The 12,615-nt window shown below is 37.3% G+C and overlaps 1 protein-coding gene across 2 annotated transcripts in view; it reads left to right on the forward strand.

Moving 5' to 3' along the window:
• LOC123935765 (neuronal membrane glycoprotein M6-b-like) overlaps window positions 1–12,615 on the forward strand; it is a 43,952-nt gene that overhangs the window by 14,182 nt on the left and 17,155 nt on the right. For both annotated transcript variants that reach the window (XM_045996575.1, XM_045996576.1), the window contains one exon: window positions 3,112–3,298. In XM_045996575.1, the coding sequence (XP_045852531.1) occupies window positions 3,112–3,298 (187 nt within the window). The remainder of the gene's footprint in view (window positions 1–3,111; window positions 3,299–12,615) is intronic.

The following is a 12,615-nucleotide window of genomic DNA, read 5'->3' on the forward strand; positions in this document are numbered from 1 at the left end:
TCAGATTTAGACAATATATTTAACGTTTTCTTGTAACTCTGTGCATCAGTTTTGGTTTCTTTGGAATGAGGTGTAGCATATGGCCAGATTCCCCTGTGTTCAAACATATCTTAACACACTACAGATAGAGATACTTTCTAGACTCACATACAACTTAAAACCAAGGATATATGGCTGCTCAGATATGTACCACAGAAGCAATTTTAAACCTGCAGAGAACTGATCAACAAAATAAAAATAAGCTCTGCATTTTGCTATATTATTTCATGTATTTCCCTTTATTATAACAGAAGTTTCTTGTTATATTTGCAGTTAGGATCCATGAGAGTTTTATCTGTATTTGTGCAATAAGATGATCAATATATTGACTTCTGGGAGCCAGAATTCCTATAGTTATAAATAAAATCATCTACTGAAAACGCAAGAGTTTTGGAAGTGCTTTGCTTCCGCTGAGAAGGTAAGACTCTTAGAAGAGATACCCCAAATTCTTCAGTCCCTGGTTTTCCCTGCTAAAACTAAATCCATGGCATGGGGTATATAAAATCCTTGAGAGAGATAAATCAAAGGAAAACTTGAGCCTTTTTCTAGTGGTAAGTCTGGAACTGAATGGCATCATTCTTATAACCCCACTTGTCTTTCTGAGCCAGGGAGCAGCTCCAATCTTATGCTCTAAAGCTCTGGGTGGAAGACTGTTTTGAAGTGGTAGCTATGCATTTGGTAGGCTGAGTTCTGTTGTTAATGGGCAAGCATGGCATGCCACCTCAACTCACCCTAATTCAGCACAATGAGGAAGGAAGTGGGCTTACTAAAGTGTGTGCAACAAAAATGTGCAGGAAGTAATGAGCATTTTATCAGATTATATAGCAGTGCTAGTATGTCAGCTGTGTATATATACTGCATACTAGATCTTTCTGCATCAAATTCTTCCTGACTCCCTCCAGTACAAATTATCATTCCCCATCTTCTTCCCTCTCTGCTCACCATTACTGGCTCTGCAGCAGTTTATATTTTGGCTCTCATCACACTACTCTAATAATTGTTGTTTGCCTGCCTCTAGTGTTAAACAGATCTCCTTCAACACAAAGATGTCTTATTTCATAGTGTATCCTCAGTGCCAAGCACAGTGCTGGGCATCCACCAATTCTATAAAAAAGTGTGAATTAATGAAATTCAAAGGAGAACCCAGTTATTATTTAACTCACATCAGCGAAAATTATTTTACAAGTCAAAAATGTGACTTCCAAAGTACTGTTTGGCAGTCATGGAATGCTCTCTGACATTGCACCTATGAAATATGACCAGCACAACTAAATTGATTTTTTAATTTAATTTTAAATAATTTAAATAGCTACATATGCTAGTGCCTACAATAGTGAATAGCACAGTCCTGAGGCCAACATCTCTGTCCAGTGAAGACTAATGAAGCTAACTTCATTAGCTAGGAAAGCAGGCAACATCTAGTTCTTCACACTATCCTACAGGATGACAATAGGGGAGTGGATGAACAACACCACATCAACAGGTTTTTATGTAGTGGAACATAAGGCTGAGAGTTATAGTTTTTCTTGCTTTGGGAGACTGGGGAGAATGTGGACTTTCAGTTGCCTTCTCCCCTCACCTTGTTTCCAAGAAAGTTGTATGACAGGATAAAATGGAACTCCATCTTCCTTGCTGTTAGATCTCAAGTATCCAAAGATCTTGAAGGTACTGACTTGATGGTAAAATTGAATTGTATTGTACACTGGTTCCCATTGCATGTAGTTTCATATATCCATTTTAGGTAGGTTGGATTTAATGACAATAGTGAGCCATATTTTGAAATAAAACAAAGCACACTTTCATATGAAGGCCTAAGCTATTTTATTTTCCAGTGAAGTGAAGAGAAATCTGGTTTATGTCACCTCTGCTTTATGCTGAGTAGTCATTCCCTGTCTACTCTAAAGACCATTTAGGAAAAGTAAATTTAGCTGCATAATATGCTTGTCTTCAAGTATTGAACTATTCTTGATTGCAGTTAAATAGCATAATGAATTCAGAGTTTGGTTTCTCTAACAACCATTAAAAGTTTGGATAATCTAAACAAGAGGTGGAAGTCAGGAGAGGTACTGACATTGCCCCAAGGCCAATGCCACTTCAACAGAAACATAAATGTCTCTTAACTGAAAATATTACCTGGCCCTATCCTTTTGAGAGGGTAGAGAGCTTTATGAAATCTTAAGTAAAAGGTTTGTTCTAAAAATGATTGTCTATATTTCTCAAGATTTAGCTTGAATTTCAACTTTTTCATTTCACTTAATTGATGTTCATTTTGTCTTTTCTTTTTCTTCTGTTCCTTTTATTTCAAGTACGTAGATGTCACCCACTAGTTATGGGTTCTTAATCTGAACACTCATATCAGAGAAAACAGGTAGAAATCGGGGAGGATGAGAAGACAGGAATAAACTGTTGTGTTGGCAAGCCTGGAGAGACATTTTTATTAAAAAGCTGAGGGAATTTGATGTTAACATGAATGAAACTTGAGTGGATTTTGGTGACTTTGTACTTGTATGGACCAAAATACCCTTCATTTTTCCAAATAACTATGTTGATATTTTCTGCACCCAACAATAGTGTAATTACATGTCTGCTTCTTCTGATTGCCCAGGAGGTCAAGACTGGGAGAAAGTTATTGGCTGCTAAGAAATAGAGGTATTTGAAATCCCCCAAGATTAAGTTGAAGTGTCACTATTCCTGGAACTGCAGCTTCACTGCTATCCTCTCTTTTGACTTTGTTAGTGGAACAATTGCTCTTCACTGTCGTTGGAGCCACCTCCCATTCCAGTCCCAGGTCAATGATGAAGTTGTAGAATTGTGACTTACTCCATTCATTGTCACTTGATTGGTGTGCTACTAATCCGAAGTAAATTAATTTATGTTCCCTCTTGGAGTGCCAGGATCCTACCCACAGAGTGATGAGGTCTACACAAAACTGGCTCTTGGCATATTGAGCTGTTATCCACAGAACAGGAAACGGGAGCTGGCAAGGGCGAACCCTCTCTGCAAAATTGTTGTGTTGATGAAGACAGAGAGATCTTGCCCATAACCACTGCATTTTGTCTTCTTTGGGTCCAGGCTGCTTTGGATGCTGCATTAAGTGTTTGGGAGGAGTCCCCTATGCTTCTCTGGTGGCCACCATCCTCTGCTTCTCTGGGGTCGCCCTGTTCTGTGGCTGCGGGCATGTGGCCCTGGCGGGCACTGTGACAATCCTTGAGCAACACTTCTCCACCAACACTAGTGACTACACCTTGTTCAGCGAAGTGTAAGTATTAGTTATCTTTTAAAGTGTACTTAAGGAGTGCCTGATTGCTCACTCAGTAGAGCAGGTAACTCTTTATCTTATGGTTGTGAGTTCAATCCCCATGTTGGGTATAGACATTAACTTAAATAAAAAAATAAAAGTTGAAAATTAAAAAAAAAATTAAGTGTATTTAAAATGCAACAATCTGGGGTGTGGGGTGGCTCAGTGAGTTAAAGCCTCTGCCTTCGGCTCAGCTCATAATCCCAAGTTCCTGGGATCAAGCCCCGCATCAGGATCTCTGCTCGACAGGGAGCCTGCTTCCTCCTCTCTCTCTGCCTGTCTCTCTGCCTACTTGTGATCTCTCTCTCTATCAAGTAAATAAATAATATCTTTAAAAAAATAAAATACAACAATCTTGTGGCATTTCTTAAAGACTATAGTGCAGGATGGATCATTGAAAGATGGTTAAATATGAAATGCCAGGCAACTGTCTTCCCATGCATACAATAATTGTACTGGAAGGATCTGTCTGATACAACTATTTTAAAATTCTAGATTCTATTTAAGGCTTACAACTAACAGGGAGAGTCTTGGATGGTCAATTTTATTCACTTTTAGCCCTCAAAATTGTAGCATCTATTGATACCATACCTTTCACCCTCACAGACCTTGAGTGCTTGCACATTGCTGGCAGAACCAGAGTGGGCAAAAAAGTATCCTACTGTACAAATAGCAGGCATTTATGCTCTAATTACAGAGTGTTGCTTTTGATTACAGGGTCAGGCAGCCACTGTTGCTCTTGTCATTTTTCTAAGTCCTTCCCACTCTGGCTAAAATGACTTCCAGGGCCAATGCTTATCTTCCCCCTCCTTTATTTTCCTCTTTTCTTTGTTGGGAGCAAGACATTGAGGACTACAACCATGTATGTGAGAGAAAATAGAAAGTAACTCCACATGCCCAGGCAAAGACACAGGATTAGAAAAGACATCAGAATATCTTAAATTTACATCTTAGGGTGATCCTCAGCATAGATATTCTGCAAAAATCAAAAGCAATGAACAAAAACAAAAATATAGTGAAGCATAAGGAATGAAAATCTGACTTCTGAAGTTACCACATCATTAGATTAAAATATACAATTTTCAACAAAAAACATAAGGTATACAAAATAAAGAAAGCATTTCCATGGAAAGGAAAGAACAATACAAACTGTTCCTTAAAAAGTTCTAGTGGCAGGTCTGCTAAACAAAGACTTTATAAATCAGTGGTCCTAAAGAGGTTCAAAGACTTAAAGGAAGATTTGGAGGAAGGCTAGAAAACTATTTTCATGTCTGGAACACATGAAAATACCAATAAAGAGATAGAAAATCTAAAAAAAAAAATTCTGGAACTGAAAAGTACAATAACAAATGAAAACATTTGCTAAAGGGATTCAAAGGCAGTTTGAATTGATAGAAGAAACAATCAGGAAACATGAACTAAGGACAAAGAAATGGAGTTTTTTAAACAAAAATAAAGAAATGAACAAAGGTGAACACTTTAAGGGACCAATAAGACACCCTCAAGCCACTCCTTTCCAGGGAGTCCTGGAAGGAAAAGAGAGAGAAAAGGGAGCAAAGAGAATATTCAAAGAAGTAATGTCCAAAAATGTCCCAAATTAGATGAAAGACATTCAGGAAACTCAACAAATTCTAAGTAGGGTGAATTCTAAGGTTAAAGAAAGAGGGAAGAACATTATATATTAATAAAAGTTTCAGTGTAGCAACATGAGAAAACAATTATAAACATATATCACTAATATAAATCAAAAATAGAATTGAAGGTAGAAGAAGTTTTACAATAATAGTTGGACACTGAATACCACACTCTCAGTAATGGATAGAGTAATCCCATATACATAAATATAGAAATAGAGGATTTAATCCATACAAAAATCCAACTAGACCTGCCCAATGTATTCTACATATTCTATCCAACAAGAGAATGTACATCCTACTCAAGTGCACAAGTCTCCTGCATTTCCTATGATAGACCTAATGACAGGGGACATTTCCTATGATAGACCATATGTTAGATCACAAATTAAGTCTCAATGATTTGAAAATTCAAATATCAATATCTTTTCCAACTACAACAGGATAAAGTTAGAAATTAATAACAAAAGGAAAACTGAAAAATTCAGAAATTGTGAAAATTAATATATTCAGGCAACCAATGGATCAAAGAAGAAATTATATGAGAAATTAGACAAATGACAATAAAAACACAGCATACTAAAACCTAGGGAATTCAGTCTGAATAGTGCTGAGGAAGAAATTTATAGCTACAAATGCTCATACAAACAAGAAATGACTGAAATCAATTACCTAACTTTACAAATTAAAGAATTAGAGAGCACCTGGCTGGCTCAGTTGTTTAAGCATCTACCTTCTGCTCAGGTCATGATCTCAGGATCATGAGATCAAGTTCCACATTGGACTCCCTGCTTAGTGGGGAGTCTCTTTCTTCCTCTGCCCCTCCTCCAGTTCATGCATGCTCGCACGCTCGCGCGCGCTCTCTCTCCCCCTCTCTCTAAAATAAATAAATAAACAAACAAACAAATAAATAAATAAATAATCTTTTAAAAAAAGAATTAGAAAGACAAGAACAAATTAAACCCAAAACTAGCATAAAGAAGGGAGTAATAAAGATTAGTGATTATGTAAATAAAATTGGGAATAGAAAAATAATAGAGAAATCAGTGATACATAATTGACAAACCTTTCACTAGAAAACTATGAAAAAGAACAAAATGATTAAAAAAAATTAAAGATGTAAGTGAAGATATTACCAATTCTATAGAAATAGAGAGGATTATAAAAGAGCACTATGAGCATCTGATAACAAATTCGACACCTTAGATGAAATGGACAAATTCCTAGAAACACAAAAATTAGCAAGACTAAAGCACACACCCACAAAAAAAAAAAAAAAAAAAAAATAGAAAGTCTGGGCAGACTTAAATTATTAAGGAGACTGAATCGGTAATCAAAAATGTCCCAACAGGATAGGAGAAGAATAAATGAAACAAGATGGGATTGGGAGGGAGACAAACCATAAGTGACTCTTAATCTCACAAAACAAACTGGGGGTTGCTGGGGGGAGATGGGGTTGGGAGAGGGGGAGGGGATTATGGACATTGGGGAGGGTATGTGCTATCGTGAGTGCTGTGAAGTGTGTAAACCTGGCGATTCACAGACCTGTACCCAGGGATAAAAATACATTATATGTTTATAAAAAAAAAATTGGAAGGGGAGATGAACCATAAGAGATTATGGACTCTGACAAACAACCTGAGGGTTTTGAAGGGGCGGGGGTGGGAGGTTGGGGAACCAGATGGTGGGTAATAGGGAGGGCAGGTATTGCATGGAGCACTGGGTGTTGTGCAAAACAATGAATACTGTTACGCTGAAAAAAAAAAATAAATTTAGAAATTAAAAAAAAAAAATGTCCCAACAAAGAAAAGCACTGGACCTGATGGCTTCACTGGTGAATTGTACAAAGTTTTTTTAAAAAGATTTTATTTATTTATTTGACAGAGAGAGCGAGAGAGGGAACACAAGCTGGGGTGGTGTAAGAGGGAGAAGCAGGCTCCCCACTGAGCAGGGAGCCTGATAAAGGGCTCCATCCCAGGACCCTGGGACCATGGCCTGAGCTGAAGGCAGATGCTTAACAACTGAGCCACCCAGGCATGTCTCTTCAAAGCATTTTAAATACTAATATCAATCTTTATCAAACTTTCTCAAAAAATTGGCTAGACAGAAACACTTCCTAACTCATTCTGTGAGATCTGCATACCCTGATACCAAAGACAGATAAAAACACTACAAGAAAAATACAAATTAATATCTATAAACATTGAAGCAAAATCCACAACAAAGTTCTAGTAAACTGAATTCAGCAGTATAATATAAGTTGCATATACCATGACCAAGGATTTATTCAACCATTATTCAGCATAAGAAAATCACCATATTCATGAAATTCACCAAATCACGAAATTCACCATATTGACATAAAAGGGTAGGGAAAGGAGGAAGCATAATTATTTCAAGTGAAGCAAAAACATTTGATAAAATTCAATACTCTTTAATAAAAACAGTCAACAAACTAGGAATAGAAGGACATTACATTACGAAAAATTTAAATGAAATTTAATGAAAACCGAAAACCAAACATACTCAATGCTGAAGCACTGGCAGTTTTCCCTCCAAAATGAAGAAAAGGCAAGAATGTCTGCTTATACTACGTTTATTCAAAATGCTACTAGAAGTCCTGCCTAGCAATTGAGTAAAGAAACAAAATGCATCAAAATTGGAAAGTGACAAGTAAATTTATTTCTGCTCACAGATGGTGTGATCTTCATATATACATAAATATTATAAATAAATAAATACTATAAATAAATAAAACCCTAAGGATCACAATACTCAAAACTGTTAGAACTTAAATCCAGTGAAGTAACAGGATTCAAAATTATCACTTAAAAATTAATTGATTTCTGTAGAATATTAGTTATTAATTTGAAAATGAAATTAAGAAAATAGTTCCAATTACAGTGCTATCAAAACAAACCAATAAAATACTTGAAAATTAATTTGACCAAGGAGGTAAAAGCTTTGTACAAGGAAAACTATGAAATAGTTCTGAAAGAAATTTAAAAGTACATAAATGGAAAGCCATTCATGTTCAGGGTGTAGAATTCATTATTGTCAGTAGTATCCAAAATGATCTACAGATTTAATGCCATCCATACCAAAATCTGAAAGATGATTTTTTTTTTTTTTTTTTTTTTTTAGAGAGAGAGAATGAGAGAGGTCATGAGAGGGGAGAAGGTCAGAGGGAGAACCAGACTCCCTGTAGAGCTGGGAGCCAGATGCAGGACTTGATCCCATGACTCTGGGATCATGACCTGAGCCACAGGCAGTGGCTTAACCAACTGAGCCACTGAGATGCCCCAAGATGATATTTTTGCAGAAATAGAAACACTGACCCAAAATTTATTGGAATTTCCAAGGTGCCAAATAACCATAATAATCCTTTTTTAAAAAAAGAACAAAACTGGAGGACTCACACTTTCTGATTTCAAACTATTACAAAGTTACAGTAATCAAAGTAGTACTGGCATAAAGATAGACATATAAACTGATGGAATTCAACAGAATAGAGAACTCAGAAATAAACTCTTGCATATATGATCAAAATATTTCCAAATGTGCCAAGACCATTTATTCAACTGGGAAAAGACAGTCTTTTCAATGAATTTTGCTGAGAAAATTGGATATCCACATACAAAGGAGTGAAACTGGACTCTCACCTAACACCATATGCAAAATTTAACACAAAATGGATCCATTCCTTTACCATAAGACCTAAAACTATAAAACTTTTAGAAAAATACATAGGACAGGAGTTTTACATTGGATTTGGCAATGATGTTTCATATATGAAACCAAAGGCAGACAAGCAAGATAAAAGAGACAAATTGGACTTCATGAAAATACAAAAATTATGCATCAAAAGGTATTATCAACAGAGTGAAAAAACAAAGCACAAACTAGGAGAATGTATTTTAAAATAATACCTGTAAAGGGATTAATGTCCAGAGTATACAGAGAACTGTTAAAGTTCAACAACAGAAAAACAACCTGATTCAAAAATGGGCAAAGGACTTGGGGCGCCTGGATAGTCAGTGGGTTGAGCATCCAACTCTTGGTTTCAGCTCAGATCATGATCTCAAGGTCTTGAGATCAAGCCCTACATTGAGCCCCGAGTTGGGTTCCACACTCAGTGGGGAATTTGCTGCTTCCTCTCTGTTTGCCCCTCCCCCTGCTCGCTTGCTCTCTCTCTCAAATAAGTAATTCTTAAAGTGGGCAAAGGGCTTGAAGACATTTATTTAAAGAAGATATGCAAGTAGCCAATAAAAGTATAACTCATTATTCAACATTAGTAGGGAAATGCAAATCCAAACTACAGTGAAATTCTGGGAAAATAGTAGATTAGAAAAATCCTGATCTCACCTCCTCTTAGGGACAATGAAATTACAATTACATATAGTAGAACTAACTATGAAAATAATCTGTGGACTAGCAGAACAGGTCTTCTACAGCAATTTTTTTTTTTTTATGATGAAGAAAGGGAGGGGCAGAGACCTGGTTGGGGACCAAACCTCCAGCATGGGGACCCATAAGAGAGATGGATATTAGGGGAAGGGAGCAATGGAATTAAGCCCCAAACTGGGCATTTGCAACTCTAGGGATTTAGACAGAATATGAAAGACTTTATAGCATCTGTCTTTGAAAAACAACAGGATTTAACTTTAGGAGCTTTAAAAAAAAAATCAGCAGGTTTAACTTCAGAAGAGCCAAAAGGTTGTGGAATATTGAGATTCCACTCTTAAAGGGCCAGAGCACTATATCACTCAGTCCAAGACTTAGCACAGAGGCAGTAGTTTGAAAAGTGCCAAGATTATATGTGAAGGGGAATTACTGACTAATTTTAGGGCATGCATCCGTTTGGTGGGGATATGTAGGAGTTTTATCCAGAAACAGAAGTGCTGGTGAATGCCATTTCTTTTACTCATTTAGCCTAGTTTGTGGGAGGCACTTAGGCAAGCAGTTCTCATCCTGCTATGGCATTCCCAAACAAATCTGTCCCACCTAACATGCCCCTACATGAGGTGTTTTTCTAAAGTAATCTACACACAACCACACTTGGTGGGGAGCTCCAGTCAAGATAGTAGCCCTCCAAAGCAACTAAGGCTCCAAGAAGGGGGTGGTCAACTCCATGCACCTGTATGCCCACCATAGATACAGCCTGTCCTGACAATCAGCTCTGCCTGGATCCAACCTACACCAACTATAGCCAGGCCTCTCCGTCAACAACACCAGAGGCTAGACCTTATCTGTGCACTAGTAGTAACAGCTGGTCATTGCAACCACCCATGCTTGGAGCCAGAGTACACCCTAAAGGAATCACTGCCTCTTAAAAACAATAGAGTAACTCATGCACATATAGGAGGCAGCTCTGGAGTGCTTTGTCCTGGTGACTAGGGGAGATTGAGTTCTAAGCCCAAAAGATGTCTCCTAAACAACACCACTACTTTCAAGTCTAGAGAATGTAGTTTAACCTTCATAATACAGAGGAACAAATATAAAGGGTCAGACAAAATGAGGAAACAGAGAAATATGCTCCAAATGAAAAAAGCAAGACAAAAGCATAGAAAAAGAGCTAAGTAAAATGGTGAAAAACAATGTATTGAAGAATTCAAAGTTATGGTCATAAAGATGCTAATAACACTTGAGAGAAGAGTAGATGAACTCAGTGAGAAATTTAATAAAGTATTAAAAAAATCAGTCAGAGATGAAAAACTCAGTAACTGAAATTAAAAACACACACACACACACAACACACACCCATACACTGAAGGGAATTGACTGCAGATTAGAAGATGGAGAAAAATCGTGATCTGGAAGACAGTGTAATGGAAATCACCCAATCAAAATCGCAAAAAGAAAAGAAATGATAAATGAGAATCAGTTAAGGGAGCTCTTGGACAATGTCAAGCATGGTAACATTTGCATTATGAGGATCTCCATAAAGAATGCAAAGAGAGAGAAAATGGCAGAAAACCTCCTTGAAGCCATAATAGCTGAAAAATTCCCTAATCTGGGGGAAAAGAACAGGTATCTAGATCTAGTAGGCACAGAGGTAGCCTCCAACAAAATCATTCAAAAGGACTCCATACCAAGACACATAGTAATTAAAATAAACACTTCTGAAGAAACAAAAAGAATTTTTAAAGAAGGAAGAGAGAAGCAAATATTTATGTACAAAGGAAAGTCCACAAGACTATCAGCTAATTTTTCGGTAGAAATTTTGCACGCTAGCCAAACTATGAAAAGAACTTAAACATCCATCAACAGATGATGGATAAGAAGATGTGGTGTATACCTATAATGGAATACTATACAGCCATCAAAACAAATGAAATCTTGCCGTTTGCAATGACATGGATGGAACTAGAGGGTATTATGTTGAGCAAAATAAGTTAGTCAGAGAAAGACAATTATCATATGATCTCTCTGATATGAGGAATTTGAGAAGCAGGGCAGAGGGTTATTGGGGGCAGGGAAAGAAAAAAATGAAACAAGGTGGGATCGAGAGGGAGACAAAACATAAGAGATTCTTAATCTCAGGAAACAAACAGGGTTGCTGGGTGTGGGGGGAGGGATAGGGTTGCTGGGTGATGGACATTGGGGAGGGTATGTGCTATGGTGAGTGTGTGAAATGTGTAGGCCTGATGATTAACAGACCTGTACCCCTGGGGCTAATAATACATTATATGTTAATAAAAATGGTTTAAAAAAAAAGAAAGAAAAAGAAATGTTGCAGGTCAGAAGAGACTGGCATGATATCCTCAGAGAACTGACAGGAAAAAACTGCAACTAAGAATACTGTAGGCAGCATGATGATCATTCAGAATTGAAGGAAAAGTAGAGTTTGTGAGACAAACAAAAGTTAAAAGAGCTTATTACCACTAAGCGAGATTTATAAGAAACGTTAAAGGGGATTCTTTAAGTTCTTTAAGTTTAAAGGGGATTCTTTAAGTTTCCTTCTTCTTAAGGAATAAGAAAATTATGAAAGGAAAAAATGTCATTTGTAAAAGAAACATAATGTTTACCTAAAAACCTAGTGTGAAGGTTAAAATACAAAAGTTGGTAAATCAGTTATATCTATGAAAATTGTTTAAGAATCCATAAAATTAAAGAATACTTGGAGGGGAGAGCAAAAATTTAGTGTTCTTAGAATATATTCAAATTTAGGGAGGAGTCAAGATGGCGGAAAAGTACCAGGCTGAGACTCTATCAGGTAGCAGGAGATCAGCTCGATAGCTTATCTAAAAATTGCAAACACCTACAAATCCAATGGGAGATCAAAGAGAAGAAGAACAGCAATTCTAGAAACAGAAAATCAACCACTTTCTGAAGGTAGGACTGGTGGAGAAGTGAATCCAATATGATGGGAAGATAGACTGCGGGAGGAGGGGCCGGCTCCCGGAAAGTGGCGGAGCAACGGAGCACAAAATCAGGACTTTTATAAGTCTGTTCCACTGAGGGACATTGCTCCAGAGGCTAAACCGGGGTGAAGCCCACATGGAGTCAGTGTGGCCCCAGGTCCCGCAGGGTCACAGAAGGATCGGGGCTGCTGGAGTGTCGAAGAGCTTGCAGATATTAGAATGGGGAAGCCAACTACAGAGACAGAGTCGAGGACTGAACTCTCAGCTTGGGGTTACCTTG

This window comes from Meles meles, chromosome Y (assembly GCF_922984935.1).
Source record: "Meles meles chromosome Y, mMelMel3.1 paternal haplotype, whole genome shotgun sequence".
Classification (NCBI taxonomy): Eukaryota; Metazoa; Chordata; class Mammalia; order Carnivora; family Mustelidae; genus Meles; species Meles meles.